The 16,527-nt window shown below is 48.0% G+C and overlaps 1 protein-coding gene across 1 annotated transcript in view; it reads left to right on the top strand.

Annotated features, from left to right (window-relative positions):
• Positions 1-16,527, top strand: part of arhgef12a (Rho guanine nucleotide exchange factor (GEF) 12a) — a 67,486-nt gene extending 50,959 nt beyond the window's left edge. Inside the window, exons 16-41 of the mRNA XM_048267005.1 lie at positions 562-604; positions 1,658-1,763; positions 1,928-2,065; positions 4,530-4,562; positions 4,771-4,885; positions 5,033-5,147; positions 5,315-5,530; positions 5,856-6,000; positions 6,442-6,477; positions 6,568-6,725; positions 7,137-7,283; positions 7,417-7,502; positions 9,205-9,330; positions 9,498-9,612; positions 9,771-9,871; positions 10,095-10,172; positions 10,328-10,403; positions 10,821-10,988; positions 11,152-11,239; positions 11,615-11,692; positions 12,678-12,772; positions 13,421-13,609; positions 13,884-14,131; positions 15,428-15,634; positions 16,076-16,151; positions 16,517-16,527. Of these exons, the coding sequence (XP_048122962.1) occupies positions 562-604; positions 1,658-1,763; positions 1,928-2,065; positions 4,530-4,562; positions 4,771-4,885; positions 5,033-5,147; positions 5,315-5,530; positions 5,856-6,000; positions 6,442-6,477; positions 6,568-6,725; positions 7,137-7,283; positions 7,417-7,502; positions 9,205-9,330; positions 9,498-9,612; positions 9,771-9,871; positions 10,095-10,172; positions 10,328-10,403; positions 10,821-10,988; positions 11,152-11,239; positions 11,615-11,692; positions 12,678-12,772; positions 13,421-13,609; positions 13,884-14,131; positions 15,428-15,634; positions 16,076-16,151; positions 16,517-16,527 (2,994 nt within the window). The remainder of the gene's footprint in view (positions 1-561; positions 605-1,657; positions 1,764-1,927; positions 2,066-4,529; positions 4,563-4,770; positions 4,886-5,032; positions 5,148-5,314; positions 5,531-5,855; positions 6,001-6,441; positions 6,478-6,567; positions 6,726-7,136; positions 7,284-7,416; positions 7,503-9,204; positions 9,331-9,497; positions 9,613-9,770; positions 9,872-10,094; positions 10,173-10,327; positions 10,404-10,820; positions 10,989-11,151; positions 11,240-11,614; positions 11,693-12,677; positions 12,773-13,420; positions 13,610-13,883; positions 14,132-15,427; positions 15,635-16,075; positions 16,152-16,516) is intronic.

Raw genomic sequence — 16,527 nt, 5'->3', positions numbered from 1 at the left:
TCTTTGAATAGCACTGTCTGGATGATAAAAGATCCAGTCTCATGGTGATAACGTGCATGTTTGTAGTCCAACTTCTGTCAGCATGCAGCTCTAAGCAAACAGTGCAGTTCTTGTTGACTCTTATCATTCACTTGGGAACGTGCACAACAGCAAGTCAGGTGATCACCACAGACAGCGAGTATTTGCACAGATTTTTATTAATAAGTGTTTTGATAACATACTGTATATCTAGACAGGGGCTGCATTTAAATAAGTTCTACTGAGGCATCGGCTTTCCCTTTGCACTGGCCCGAGGCACGCTGCCTACGCGTTACTGAAAGGCCCCCGGGGCTGTCCATCAGTGTGCCTGACTAAGTCTCTAGTTGGTCCCAGCAGTAGAGTTAAATGGTCCTCTCTGGCACAACTCTCAGCTTAAAAACTTCCAGTCATAATGCCTGGAAATGATCTTTTCAAAAACATGGAATGCAAGGAAAATATAACAATGTTTGAATAGTGTTTTTTATTTCTATTGTCTTCTTGCAATAATGGGCTCTCTGTTTTTTTTTTTTTTTCCTTTTTCAGAACTTGAAAGTGCAGGTTCCGGAGTCCATTTCTTCGGAGCTGGGTTAGTGTGAACACACACACACACACACACACACACACACACACACACACACACTCACATAGCAGTTGTCGCTGGCCGAGTGTGTTAGTTTTGACTGCTGCTCCACATCTGCCGGTCGTCTCCTACATGTGTAATGAGCTCCTCAGAACAAGCTGTTCCGTCTACACCATCGTGTCCCCAGGCGTTGTTTTAGTGTGTGTGTGTTTGTGTTTATGGCTGGCTGTCTGTCTGTGTGTGTGTGTGTGTGTGTGTTTTGTTCAGTGCTGTTTGTGTGTGAGTGTGTTCATGTTTAAGTGTGTTTGAATGTTTTAATGTTTGTGTGTGTGTGTTTGATGGCCTACCCCACAGATCATGTCTCCCCTCTCGGCTGAACAGCGGTGGGAAGGGGTGGGGGCTTTAATTATGATTCATGTGTGTAGTGTTTACTTAATTACCAAACTTGCCTCCAAGCACTGTGCCACACCACACGATGAGCTCTTTACTCTGAACATGCTTAGATCTGTGTGTGTGTGTGTGTGTGTGTGTGCGCGCGTGTGCCTATACAAGCAAAAAGGTTAAAGGAACCGTATGTAGGATTTTGGCCAAAACTGGTACTACAATCACTTTCAAAATACTGTAGAGCGGTGTACACCGCATATGTGGTAACTAGAGCAGAGCTGGCAACCCAGATGCCGAAACACTACTGACTTTGTTATTACTAGATAGGTGGAGGGTGGTGGATCAGGCTAAAACACAAATATGTAAACATCAACATCAGTTGAGGGCTGCAACTTCACTTTTTTAAATGACGATATCCTGGCCGGACTACTGTTGTCAGTGATGTAAGTATTTGAAATTAGCATGATTTCCTAATGTCTAGTGACAAATCAGGGCCATTTTATGATTAATTGAATTACATTTCTTACATACGGTTCCTTTAAACTAGACTATGCTCAGTGCCTCTAAAAAGTATCCCCCTTGGATATTTCCACTTTTACTGCTTTTATAAATGTAATCTTGTTCAATTTGCCCTGTTTCCCATCTAATTGGTGTGTTTGTGCGTCCGTGTACCAGAGAGAAGGCGTCCTGAGCTGATTCCAGAGGAGCTTCACAGACAGTACATTCAGCAGATGCAGGAAAAACTCTTACCAGACGTACAGCGCCACCTAGAGGACTTCAGGTGAAACACCAATACCATTTTCTTTGACAGGGACACAGTTTAATTGCACTATGGAATTTATGTAAGCATTTTTTAATTCATAGGACCTATTTGTATGTATTTATGTTGGGTTTATACATGTGTGTGTGTGTGTGTGTGTGTGTGTGTGTGTGTGTGTGTTACAGGCAGAAGCGCAGTATGGGCCTGACGCTGGCTGACGGGGAGCTGACCCGTCTGGACACGGAGCGGCTTAGAGACAGAGTGGCCCTGGAGAGAGAACGGTCCTGTGCAGAGAGCATCATCAGCAAGATAGAGGACGTGCTGTAAGTGTACACACACACACACACACACACACACACACACACACACACACACACACACACACACACACAGAGCATCATCAGCAAGATGGAGGACGTGCTGTAAGTGTACACACACACACACACACACACACACACACACAGAGCATCATCAGCAAGATAGAGGACGTGCTGTAAGTGTACACACACACACACACACACACACACACACACACACAGAGCATCATCAGCAAGATAGAGGACGTGCTGTAAGTGCACACACACACACACACACAGAGCATCATCAGCAAGATAGAGGACGTGCTGTAAGTGTACACACACAGAGCATCATCAGCAAGATAGAGGACGTGCTGTAAGTGTACACACACACACACACACACACAGAGAATCATCAGCAAGATAGAGGACGTGCTGTAAGTGTACACACACACAGAGCATCATCAGCAAGATAGAGGTCCTGCTGTACACACACACACACACACACACACACACACACAGAGCATCATCTGCTCTAGAGGACCTGCTGTAAGTGTATACACACATACACATACACATACACATACACACAAGGGATGGAAATTAAATATTTTGTCCACCTGCCACTGTGGCTGTGGCTGGTGAATTCCAAAATCTACCATAACATGAGCACATACACACATTCACCTTCCTGTCCAGAGAAGATCAGAACACCGTGGAGACGGAGGATGTGCTAAGTGAAGTAGAGTAGAATAGAATATAATAGAATAGAATGGTGAGACGGAGGATGTGCTAAGTGAAGTAGAGTAGAATAGAATAGGGCACAACGTGTTTGATCACTTGGTGTGTGTTGGCACAAACAGAGTAGTATGGATTGAGTGCTCCATGGAATGTGTGATGGAGGACATACTGTCACTCACACACACACACACACACACACACACACACACACACACACACACACACACACACACGTATGGACTTGAGCCCTGAGGAGCTGTGCCCTCTGGTTTGGTAGAGGACATACTGTAAGCACAAAAACACACGAACACACACACACTCAGAGCCAGGGTATGGACTCCGAGCCCTGAGGAGCCGTACCCTCTGGTGTGGTGTGTAAGACTGCGTGCGTTGGTAGGACGCTCTTTGCACTGGCCCTGAGGAGCCGTACCCTCTGGTGTGGTGTGGAAGACTGCGTGCGTTTGTAGGACGCCCTTTGCACTGGCCCTGAGGCACGCTGCCTACGCTTTACTGAAAGGCCCCCGGGGCTGTTCATCAGTGTGCCTGACTAAGTCTCTAGTTGGTCCCAGCAGTAGAGTTAAATGGTCCTCTCTGGCAGAACTCTCAGCTTAAAAAGCTTCCAGTCATAATGCCTGACAATGATCTTTTCAAAAACATGGAATGCAAGGAAAATACAATGTTTGAATAGTGTTTTTTATTTCTATTGTCTTCTTGCAATAATGGGCTCGTACTGGCACCCCGTTTCCCACCTCATCCATATTTCACTGACCCAACTGCGCATCACCACCAGCGCCCCTGTGGTGAGTTACGAGGGAGCTGGTAATTGGATAATTCTGTGCAAAGAGCCTGCAGCTCCTTCCTGTGCAGAAATATGGACCTCAGGACTCACTCTGCAGTCTCCATGCAGGAGAAGGGAGATGGGATTGGGTCAAGGAGTTGTTCAGGCTTTGTGTAGTCATACATAAGTGTGTGGGTGTGGGTGGGTGGGTGGGCTGGCGCTAGGGTTGATAAGGCTCTGTGTAGATTTGTTAGGGAGGAAGGGATGTTTAATTGGAATCGCAATTTTAAACTAATGCAATTGCACAAATCGTGAAAGGCCGCAATTAATTGTGCTGCTAACAACTCTGATTATTTGGGAGTATTTTGTTGCTTCCTTTGGCAACACCATGAACATGCAACAACATTTTAAAAAGTTCCTTAGGACAGCGGTACGAAGGCATGCAAAAAACTATCGCAATTTGATATTTTCACTAAACCGTTCAGCCCTTAGTGAGTGAGTGAGGGAGGGAGGGGGGAGAGAGGGAGGGAGGGAAGGAACAGATGGATTGTAGCCTGAGGACACAGGTCCCAGTAACACTCCACTCTCTCGTCTCTCTTAGCACACCAGTCCCTTTGTGTATAACACACTCCGCACAGGGTCGTTTCCACATGGCACGTCCCCACAGTACACACGCTACATGGTTGTGTAACCGATGTCACTTTACGCCAGCATTGCATCACTTTCTATTCAAGTCGCATGTTGGCCTAACTCTGGATATAATAGTGTTGTAAGACACCAGTGATCTGAAGCTTCAAGACTTGAGTGCCCATGTATTCCACACAGATGATGTAATGCAAAGAGAGTGTGTGTGTGTGTGTGTGTGTGTGTGAGAGAGAGTGTGTGTGAGAGGGTGATCTCTGGATGTGTATATATATATGACCACGTGTATTTGAAAGAGACAGGCCTTTAACTCATGTGATTTCATCGCAGGTTGACCTCCCAGCCCACAGAGGAAGACAAGAGGTGAGATGACTGGCACAAGCAACAATGAACAGTTTTTTATATCCCTCTCTGTAACACACAGACAGACACACACACACACTGCACATTCTATTATACCTCTCTCTGTAACACACACACACACTGCTCATTCCTCTACGACCTCTATTTCTGTAACACAACATATGCATGCACCTGTGCACAAATGACCTCTGACCCCTGACCCCTGCAGCACCACCATGCAGTATGTGATCTTCACCTACATGAAGCACCTGGGTGTCAGGGTGAAGGAGCAGCGCAACCTGGAGTCCAAACGGGTCCGCATCAACTTCCTGCCCAAGATCAAAGTAAGGCTTGATTGGTCATCCTCTCCTTGTCCCTGTGTCTGTGCGCGCACACACACACACTCTCCCCCGCGCACACACACTCTCCCCTGCGCACGCTCTCTCTTCCCTGTCCGGCTAACCCCACCTGTGCTGTTTCACTTCAAATAGAAAAGCGCCAAGCCTCCAGAGAAAGAGGGAGAGGAGAAGGAGAAGGTCAAGAAAACTCGATTTCCCAGCATCCTCGGGCCACAGAGGCGTCTCAGTCGCAATGATGCAACGTCAAGTAAGCTCCCATGATCCCACGGGATTCCTCTTATGGACTTTAATTTTACATTTTTTTACATGGGCCCATTATTCATAGGCTGCCTTTCTTAGTGGTGAAATTGTTTTTGTGTCCTGACCTCTGTGTGTGTGTGTGCGCGTGCGTGTGTGCGCGCGCGTGTGGAGCAGTAGGTCGTGCGATGGACCAGAGTAAGCAGCGTCCCCAGAAGCAGCTGTCCCAGCCGGTGATGGGTGTGTCGGAGCCGCTGGAAGGGAGTCGTCTGCGGGGCAGCCAGTCCAGCGAGGGCTCAGAACTCACCTACCCAGCCGGATTCTTCGGGTCACCCCTCTGCAGCCCTTCAACCGGGGGCATCTCCGACCCCACCGCCAGAGACTCCGACAGTGGTGAGCAGCATACACACACACACACACACACCCTTACCCCGCCAGTGGCTCTTCTGCCAAGGAGCTCCGAGAGCAGTGAGCAACCCAACACACACATCCTTTCAGGGTAAAAAAGACCTGATGTGCTTGTGTTGCTTACCTGCAATCAGATCATGGCAGAAAAAGAGGCATTTCTGTAGCATTTCAGTTTTGTAGCACCCTTGTTGCACAATGACTGCTGCCATGGCATCAGGCCATTATGAAAATGTTTAGATTTCTTGGTAGATGCATAGATGGTGTTTGTGTTTGTAGTGTATGTTAAAGTCTCACCCACCCCCCCCCCCAGGCATGTCTCCCTTCTCTGGGGCATCGCGGCTGGCCGATGGGCTGCTCTCTGACACCATGGACAGCCCACTGTCCCCGCCCAGCGGCCTAGACCTCAGCCCCAGCAACCTGGAGCAGCTCCAGGAGGAGGAGAGGGATAGCGACAGGTATGCACAGACACACACACACACACACACACACACACACAGACACACACACACACAGACACACACACACAGACAGACACACACACACACAGAGACAGAGACATGCACACATATACATCTGGAGCAGCTACAGGAGGTGGAGAGTGATAGCGACAGGTATGCACACACACACAGACACACACTTGAAGCAGCTTCCAGTTGAGACAAACGACAACAGGTGTACACACACACACACACACACACACACACACACACGGAGGCATGCACATACACATCTGGAGTAGCAACAGAAGGATGAGTGGGACAGCGACAGGTGTGTACACACACACACACCAGAAGGTGACAGATGGACACATGCACACACACATCTGGGAGAGCGAATGGCAAATGCCAAACATGGACATTATCCTGACTTGGACTCACCTACTTTTACTTTCTCAGGTTTCTGGAGGGAGGTACACCCAAACTGCTGAGAAGGTCAGTATTTCTTTGCAAGAATGGTGAGGATGATGATGAGGATGATGATTATGATGAAGATGACATTGTGTGTGTTTGTGTGCGTGTCAGGCTGAATGTGGTGGGCTTGGCAGAGACCCAGAGCGAGGACGACCAGGGCTCGGAGATGGACTCTGACCTGGACCGACCCAACTGGCAGCAGCAGGTGACCCGCGAGGTTCTGGCCAGTCTAACGCCCCACCAGATCAAGAGACAGGAAGTCATCAACGGTAACTGCACCCTCCATTGACTTGCATGTAATGGATACAGTGCCTGATAAGGTGCAAAATGCTGTTACACAAGGGTACAGTCCGACTTTAGTGGTTACAACACAGAGCACAGGCGTTTTTGTGTCTAAACACCTGGTGTGTGTGTGTGTCTGTCTGTATCTGTATGAAACCCTGGTGTGTGTGTGTGTGTGTGTGTCTGTCTGTATCTGTATGAAACCCTGGTGTGTGTGTGTGTGTGTGTCTCAACCCCTAATGTGTTTGTTTGTGTGTGTGTGTGTGTGTGTGTGTGTCAAAACCCCTGGTGTGTGTGTGTCAAAACTCCTGATATGTGTGTGTGCGTGTATAAAACCCTGATGTGTGTGTGTGTATGTGTGTCTAAACCCCTGCCGTTTTGTGTTGTCCCCTCTGCAGAGCTGTTCCACACAGAGCGCTCCCATGTGCGCAGGCTGAAGGTGCTGGACTCGGTCTTCTACCAGAAGCTCACACGAGACAACATACTGCCCCCTGCTGACGTCAAAAGCATCTTCACCAACCTGGAGGACATCATCCAGATGCATGGTACAGGACACACGCTGCATACAGACTGCTCATAGTGCTAGGTTTCTTTATTTAAAATAGGTAGTGATTTAAACACACACACACACACTCATCTTTCTAAGCCTCCATCCTCACTTGTGTGTTTTGGTTGCAGTCTCCATATCGGACCAGATGAACTCCATCCGCAAGAAGAACGACAGCCCTGTGGTCGAGCAGATTGGAGATGACCTGTTGGCCTGGGTAAGACGCTGTGTGCTTTCCTCTCTTCAAATCCCATGGAGTGCTGAAGTGTGACATACTGTTTCCATGACAGCAGTTCCTCTGGATCCAAACAATCAGGTGGTGAGGTGTCATCAATAGCATTGTGTGTAGACATGTTGTATCGTTTCTACCTCACACGATGGTTTCAAAATGTAGGCTAAAGCGGTTTAATTATGTTTTACCTGCTAAGTAGCAGCTTAGCCACATAACACAGACCCCTTGACAGGTGTGACAGTATGAAACAAAATCCCAGTGGATATTGCTCTTATCAAAGAACTGTTAAGATTTTATATTTGCCTCAAAAGTAAAACCAAGACATGTCAGGAAATTTAAGGATTTTAAATGCAGGCTGTGAAGTTAAATACAGGTTTCTTTTATGGAGGAAACACATGTTAAAATTAGTCACGAATTTGATTGTTTTGGGATGAATATACATTGTAGTATGTGAATCCTACAGTGTAAAAAAATATATTAATGTCATTGTTTGAATAGATTAAGAAAGCCACCACTATGGTTAGATTGATTTCTGTGGCTCCAGAAAAAATGCTACCATGGCAACAACACGTCATGGCTTCGGTACTCTATTGTAATGGCTCTCGTATGCAGAACACACACTGCACTGGAGAACTTCTTTGAACTGACCTTAATAAAATAATTGTGCTCTTTAATAAAAACACACAAAGAGGTAAAATAATAATTAGCCAGTTTAAAAGGCTTTGTCAATGTTGGAATCATTTAAAAACGTCACATTGCCAGGGGCTAAGTGTACTTCCTCAGGGAGCATTGCATTTCAAAGGTCAATGAACAGGTCCTTAAATGGACATGGAGCTGACGTGGTCTGCTCTGGTCTGAGAGTGTGTGTAGATGGTCTTAGTTTGTGTGTTCTCTTCAGCGGAACTGATCTTAGTGTGTGCGTTTTCTTCAGTGCAACTGATCTTAGTGTGTGTTTTTCTTTAGTGCAACCAATCTTCCGTTGTGTGTGTGCTGTGATCCCAGAGTGTGTTTGCTTCCATGAACGTTCTCCCATCACTAAGTGTAGGCCAGCAGGAATGGCTTTAGGGGGGCAGTGCCCACCCACTACCATTCACAGCCAGTACCCACCAGTCATGGGCACCACTCCCCTCACCTCGGGCACACACAGAGAAGCGTTGCCATGGCATGTTGCTTTGGAATGTTGCTACGGCTCTTGAGACTGACCCCATTGTGCCTGTCTCTCTTCCTCCTTCCTCTCTTCCTCCTTTCTCTCTTCCTCCTTTCTCTCTTCCTCCTTTCTCTCTTTCTCCTTTCTCTCTTCCTCCTCCCCTCCTTTCTCTCTTTCCTCCTCTTTCCTCCTCTCTCTTTCCTTTCTCTCTTCCTCCCCTCTTTCTCCTTTCTCTCTTCCTCCTTTCTCTCCTCCTTTCTCTCTCTTTCATTCTTTATCACTACTCTGCCTCTTCCTCTGTTTTTTTACTTCCTCCACCCCTCTCTCTCTCTTCCTCTATTTCCTCCTCTCTCTTTCCTCTCTCTCCACCCCTCCACCACTCTCTTTCTCTACCCCCCCTCTCCTCCTTTCTCTCTCTCTTCTTCTTCCCCATATCCTCTCTTTCTCTCTCTCTTCCCCTTTCTCCCTTTCTTTCTTTCTTTCTTTCTTTCTTTCTTTCTTTCTTTCTTTTTTCTCTCTATCTCTCTCTCCCCCTCTCAGTTTGGGAGCAGTGAGGAGGAGCGGGTGAAGCAGGCGGTGGCCACCTTCTGCAGTAACCAGCCCTTCGCCCTGGAGCTCATCAAGACCAAGCAGAAGAAGGACACACGCTTCAGCTCATTCATGCAGGTGAGAGAGACTCACACACTCACACAGACACACTCACACACACACACACACACACACACACACATACTCACAGAGACATTACCAGGCCCAATTGTTATGTGGTAGATGTAGTCAAGCAAGCTTGTGCTCACTGGTGTGTTTGTTTTTGTGTGTGTGTGTGTGTGCAGGAGGCTGAGAGTAATCGCCTGTGTCGGAGACTCCAGCTGAAGGACATCATCCCTGCTGAGATGATGAGGTTCACCAAGTATCCTCTGCTCCTGGACAACATCTCCAAATATACAGGTACTCAAACATATATACACACTCACACACACACACATGCACAGCACAGCACACAGCAAATATAGTCTGCTCTTAGACATTGACTAAAAAAGAGGTAAACAAACCCACACGTACCCTCAAAACACTCACACTGTGTGTGTGTGTGTGTGTGTGTGCAGAGGAGGCAGAAGAGAAGGAGAAGGTTAAGAGTGCGGCTGACTGCTGCAGGCGTATCCTGAGCTACGTGAACCAGGTGGTGAAGGAGGCAGAGAACAAGCAGGTGAGATCCCCCCCATCACCATACTGGACTTTATGGGATGAGTCACCTGGTATCTAGTTTCTCTTTCTTTTTTTCTTTCTTTCTTTCTTTCTTTCCTCTCTCTCTGTGTCTCGCTCCGTCTCTGTCTCTCTGTTTTAAATAGCCAAGGGCCCCCAATCCACATAGATTATTTCATTTTGCATTTGAAATTGTGTCTTATGTCAATGTTGACGTGTGTTTGCAGAGGCTGGAGGACTACCAGAGGCGTTTGGATCTGTCGTCTCTAAAGCAGAGTGAGAACCCCATGATCTCGGAGTTTAAGGTGTGTTTTCTAGAATGGTGTTTGTTTTTGTTTACAGTGGAATTCTGCTCTAGTGTTTTTGTTTACACTCAGATTGTGCTCCAGAGGCCTGCTAGCTGTACATGCTGATCTTGTTGTCTTGTTGTATTCCTTGTTTTTCGCCGGCGGCATCTCAGACCCTGGACTTGACCAAAAAGAAGATGGTTCACGAAGGACCCCTGTCCTGGAAGGTGAACAAAGACAAGACCATCGGTAAGCCACTGACCACACTGCCACTGACCACACTGCCACTGTTTAGAGAAGTCAGATTATTCCCATATAGTGTGAATGGCTGCGGACACAGTGCATGTGTTGACCCCTAGATCCTGGGTACAGTGCATGTGTTGACCCCTAGATCCCGGGTACAGTGCATGTGTTGACCCCTAGATCCTGGGTACAGGGCATGTGTTGACCCCTAGATCCTGGGTACAGCATGCAGCATGTGTTGTGGCTGTCCTCTGCATTGCTCTCGAATCCTCTGTCACTTTATTTTATTGATTAGGCTTCGTCCTTCATCGGCCACTGAGCAAAGTCTCCTAACAATTCCATACTGTGTGTGTGTGTCCTAACGTCTCTCTTCTCTCTGTGTGTGTGTGTGTGTGTGTGTGTGTGTGTGTGTGTGTGTGTCAGAGCTCTACACGCTGCTGCTGGAGGACATTCTGGTTCTGCTGCAGAAACAGGACGAGCGTCTGGTGCTCAAGTGCCACAGCAAGAACCTGGCAGGAACCGCCGACACCAAACACATCTTTAGCCCCGTCATCAAACTCAGCACCGTCATGGTCCGGTCAGTCGCCACAGGTAAGACCACACACACACACACACACACACACACACACACACACACACACAAACATGCAGTGGTGAATGTGAGCGGAAATGCAGCTCTAACTGTGTGTGTGTGTGTGTGTGTGTGTGTGTGTGTGTGTGTATGTGTGTGTCCGTTTGTGTGTCCATCCATCAGATAACAGGTCCTTCTTTGTGCTGTCCATGTCGGACAACGGAGCTCAGATCTACGAGTTGATGGCCCAGACTGTGTCCGAGCAGAGGACGTGAGTGCCCCCCCTCTCTCTCTAGCACTTCTCTTTCTCTCTCCTCCCCTCATCTCTCTTTAGCTCTAATTCTCTTTCTGAATGTCCCTGGTGTCAGATGTCAGATCACAAACACTTTCTCTCTTTCCCCCTCTCCTCTCTCTCTCTCTCTCTCTCTCTTTCTTTCTTTTCTTTCTTTCTTTCTTTCTTTCTCTCTTTCTTTCTCTCCCTCCCTCTCTCTTTCCCCCTCTTTCTTTCTTTCTTTCTTTCTTTCTTTCTTTCTTTCTCTCTCTCTCTCTCTCTCTCTCTCTCTCTCTCTCTCTCTCTCTCTCTCTCTCTTTCTCTTTCTCTTTCTCTCCCTCACGGTCTCCTGCACTGCCTCTCCTTCTCCACTAGGTGGCAGCGTCAGATCAGCCAGAGGGCAGAAGCCATGAAGGTGAAGCCACACAGTGTCATCCCACTGCCTCAACCAGAGTGAGTACAGACAATCATAACCACCCTGATATCTATGGTGTAGGAGTATAGATGATCAGATGAGTACCCAGATGTCTATGGTATAGGAGTAAAGATGATCAGATGTCTATGCTATTGGAGTATATTAAGACGATCATAACCACCCAGATGTCTCTGCTATTGGAGTATATTCGGTTGTTAAGTCCAATGTCACGGGCCAAACAGCTTTTTCGCCAAAACATTTTTCATAGCGCAGCCAGTCGGTTTACGCAATTTGTAAACCTTGTCACCATCACTAGGCTGAGGCAACAAGTGAGTAGTAGAACGACAATTTTTTTTTTTAAAGGCTACTCTGAAAAAATAGTTCATTTTACTGTCTATGGAGAAAAACGAGCGGCTCTGAAAGCCGTTGGACCTGGAAAGAGAATTATCAGCCCATAATTGCATCATGATTTAAATAACCGAATAGACAATCCTAACCACCCAGATGTTTATGGTATAGGAGACGATCCTAACCATTAAGATGTCTATGGTATAGGAGACAATCATAGCCACCCAGATGTTTATGCTATAGGAGACGACCATAGCCACCCAGTTGCTTATGCCATAAGGGGGAAACTAAGGGGTCTATGTACAGTAGATGCATAATCACTGAAAGTAAGAGACACTTAAATATTGCATGGCCTTTAGAACTACTGGAGAAATCGACTGACTCATTTCCTTTGGCTGAGTGATTATTTAATGCAAGCCTCTCTATGGCCCCTGCTGTGATAGGCCAGTAAGGATCATGTAATGGGCTTTCATCGATTGAGACTCATTGGTGGACAACTGCACCACAAAGGGTGTGTGTGTGTGTGTGTGTGTGTGTGTGTCTGTGTCTCCACTGTGCTCAGCAGCACAAAGCATTGCTCTCAACAGGAAGGTCTGTTCCATTCTGTTCTTCTGTGGATTCACTCGAGCGGTTCCTGACCCTCAACCCTGTCTTTGTGTGTGTGTGTGTCTATAGTGGCGAGAGGGACGGTGTGGATCTGATCTCGGCAGGTGTGTCCAAACTAGGGAAGGACTCTGACCGTCTCTCCTCAGGAAGCGCCCATTCTACAGGTAGGTGACCTTATCATTTTCATCAGCTGTAGCATTAGCAGTGTTACACGTTATGCGCTCAATGTGTGTCACAATTCTGGATTCGCTTATACCGGCTGATCAACTTCCTTGTACTGTACTGTATGACAGACAATGACAGTTTACAGGTCTGCCGGTTTTAATATTGCGGAGTATTGCTAGTCAAACAAAATAGCTAACATTATCTACCGGTAATCATTTCAGTAACGTAATTTGCTAATTAACATGCTAACTTTAGCTACTGTATCCTCATAATTGTCCAGTATAGCTGTTAATGTGTGTGTGTGTGGTGCAACTGGCTACAGCATCCATACCACCTTTAGGTCCAAGTACCTCACGGGGACCCGGGTTCGAGTCCAGCCTGGGTCATTTCCCAATCCTACCCCGTCTCTCTCCCACTCTCTTTCTGTCAAAGTCTCATCACTATCCTATCTGCATAAAGGCAAAAAGAAAGCCCCCAAGAAATACTGTATATAGCTGTCAATGTAACTGTATATAGCTGTCAATGGAACTGTATATAGCTGTCAATGTAACTGTGACGTGCATTGTCTTTACACTTTTCTGTCCTTCTCTGCTTCACATCTCGTATCTAACTCCTGCTTGACGAGGACTGTGTCCCTTTGTCCTTAGTTGACCAGAGCGCTGTGTCCTTCACAGGGACGATGAAGCCAGATGAGGAAGACGATGTCATCCCAGAGGAAGGCTCGTACCTGGACGCAGAGGGGGCTGATGGGATGGCATTCCTCCAGCAGCCGCCGGGCGGGGCCAATGACGGCAGGGATTTAGAACCCTACAGGGCGGAGGAGGCACTCAGAACCTGTGAGTAGAGAGTGTGTACACACACACACACACACACACACACACACAAACTGCACTACATATTACAGAGGTGCTCAAAACCTGTCAGAGTACACACAGACACACACTAACACAGGGTTAAAACCTGTGAGTTGAGTAGACACACAGACACATACACACACACACACACACACACACACACACTAAACTACTTACTGTGTTACACTGTGTACCCTTCCCCCATTCACTGCTTCTCTAAAATGTGTGTGTGTGTGTGTGTGTGTGTGTGTTGCAGTGTCGTCACTGAAGCAGGTGTTGCTGGCGCAGCTCATGACTCAGGAGGAGAGCTCTCGCGGGGGCCGCGGCTCGGGCAGCCGTCTCCTGAGGACCACGTCGCTGCGCACCCCCGCCGCCGACTCCCCCAGCAGGGCGGCGATAGAGAACGGCTCAGGGAGGCCGCCCGAGCCCAAGCCCGGACCCGGCCGCTGCCGCGGGGGACCACCGCCTCGGGGACCACGGGCTAGCCGGCGGCCGAGGACTATGGTGAGCAGATGGAGCCTCTTCAGAACCCTCTGGTGGACAGATTTAGTAGCTGCATAATTAAATGTGTGGATCCTCACTCTTATCACTTGACTTTCACCATCATTTGCCATTGATCTTGGAAATTGGGACTTGGCTTCTCAGCTGCTCGATTAGCTTCTCTAATATAGCGCTACATTAAATTAGGCAACTGCAGATCAACTGAGATAATATTGTTGCTTTTTATCAGAAGCTACCATTTAAATCAATTCTTCTGTAGGTTATTGGCCATAGCCCCTGCTTCATTACTCTGTTATTATGATGAGATTCAGCCCTTTCTACAGTACAGCTGCTCCTCTTCTCTGTTCATTTACTCTCTCCTGCTCTCTGCTCCATTGCTCCTCACTCACCTCCTCCTCTCTGCTCCTCACTCATCTCCTGCTCCTCACTCACCTCCTGCTCCTCACTCACCTCCTCCTCTGCTCCTCACTCATCTCCTGCTCCTCACTCACCTCCTCCTCCTCCTCCTCTCTGCTCCTCACTCATCTCCTGCTCCTCACTCACCTCCTGCTCCTCACTCATCTCCTGCTCCTCACTCACCTCCTCCTCTGCTCCTCACTCATCTCCTGCTCCTCACTCACCTCCTGCTCCTCACTCACCTCCTGCTCTCTGCTCCTCACTCACCTCCTGCTCCTCACTCATCTCCTGCTCCTCACTCACCTCCTCCTCTCTGCTCCATTCCTCACTCACCTCCTGCTCTCTGCTCCTCCTCTCTGTTCCACTCTCCTTTGCTCCTCTCATCTCCTGCTCTCCTCCTCTCCCTCCCTGCTCCTCCTCACCTCCTCTCTGCTCCTCACTCATCTCTCCTGCTCCTCCACCTCCTCCTCTGCTCCTGCTCATCTCCCCTCCTGCTCACCTCCTGCTCCTCACTCACCTCCTCCTCTCTGCTCCATTGCTCCTCACTCACCTCCTCCTCTCTGCTCCTCACTCACCTCCTGCTCCTCACTCACCTCCTCCTCTCTGCTCCTCTCCATTGCTCCTCACTCACCTCCTCCTCTCTGCTCCTCACTCACCTCCTCCTCTCTGCTCCATTGCTCCTCACTCACCTCCTGCTCCATTGCTCCTCACTCACCTCCTCCCTCACCTCCTCCTCACTCACCTCCTCCTCTCTGCTCCTCACTCACCTCCTCTGCTCCTCACTCACCTCCTCCTGCTCCTCACTCACCTCCTCCTCTCTGCTCCTCACTCACCTCCTGCTCCTCACTCACCTCCTGCTCTCTGCTCCGTCCCCGTCTGGCAGCAGGTTATCTGGTACTGGAGGGCTTCGGGGGTTCGGGCGAGAGCAGCACGGACGACGAGCTGGCGGTGGGGGCCAAGGGACTGGCCCTGTCGCGCGGCTGCGTGGGCGACTCGGGCATCAGCCTGCGCTGCCCCTCGGGGTACCCTACGGGCAGCATCTCCACCTTCAGCCGACAGGTCTTCACACACCTGCGCAACCTACAGGCCAGCCTCAACCAGCTCAAAGGTGTGTGTGTGTGTGTGTGATTGTCTGTGTGTGTATTATAGTTAGATCGATAGATACCGAATTCACCAATACATTTCCGACAGCTTGAAATCCTGGATCTAATATAACATATAGCAGCATTAGTCCAGATTTGTTTTTAGTGACGGTAGCCTTTTTTACAGTACTAGAGCACCATGTCACTTTAGCACGCTAATTGTTCATATTTTGTACAAAACACTACTGGCTCAAAAGTGAACCTTGGCTGTCTAAAACAGCATCAAGTATGAACCACTCTGAATGTTATGGTAATTAAACATCCATACATCCATGTTGTGTTTGACACTGAGAAGTGGCTATAGTACCATTGTAGACCTGGACTTCAATACGTTTGTATATTTATTTTTTTTACCAATGTAAACGTAGAGTAGTGTAGTAAAGTGTATGGTGTTTGTGGTGTTCCACAGGAAATGGAGACCAAGTACTTCAGTCTACTGCGCCAAAGGCAAGCAGGCCCGACGGAGGACCCCGAGGAGAGCAAAGGTACAGCACTTTAACATCCAAACCCCAAAACCTTCTCTTACTTTCAAAATACCAGTTGAACAGAATGTGTAGTCTTAATAGAATGATACTGTATGCTTAAAGCCTGAGAAACTGACAGTTGATCCAGGTGGCCTTAACATCCAAACCCCAAAACCATCTCTTACTTTAAAAATACCACACAGCACTTTAACACCCAAACCCCGAAACCATGTTGATGCCACGCTGATTTCCAATATGGAGAATGTAGACTCTGGCGTTGCTGATGCCTGGTTGTTGTGGACTGTGTTATGGTGTGACCGATAGATGCTTTTATGGTCTTTTTTCTTCTCTAAATGTCCTTCCTGTGTCCTTGTGTCTCTCCACAGATAAGAGATAG

This window comes from Alosa alosa, chromosome 16, assembly GCF_017589495.1.
Source record: "Alosa alosa isolate M-15738 ecotype Scorff River chromosome 16, AALO_Geno_1.1, whole genome shotgun sequence".
In the NCBI taxonomy this organism is placed as follows: Eukaryota; Metazoa; Chordata; class Actinopteri; order Clupeiformes; family Clupeidae; genus Alosa; species Alosa alosa.
Note: the sequence above shows the minus strand (reverse complement) of the source record. Positions and strands in the feature narration are given on the sequence as shown.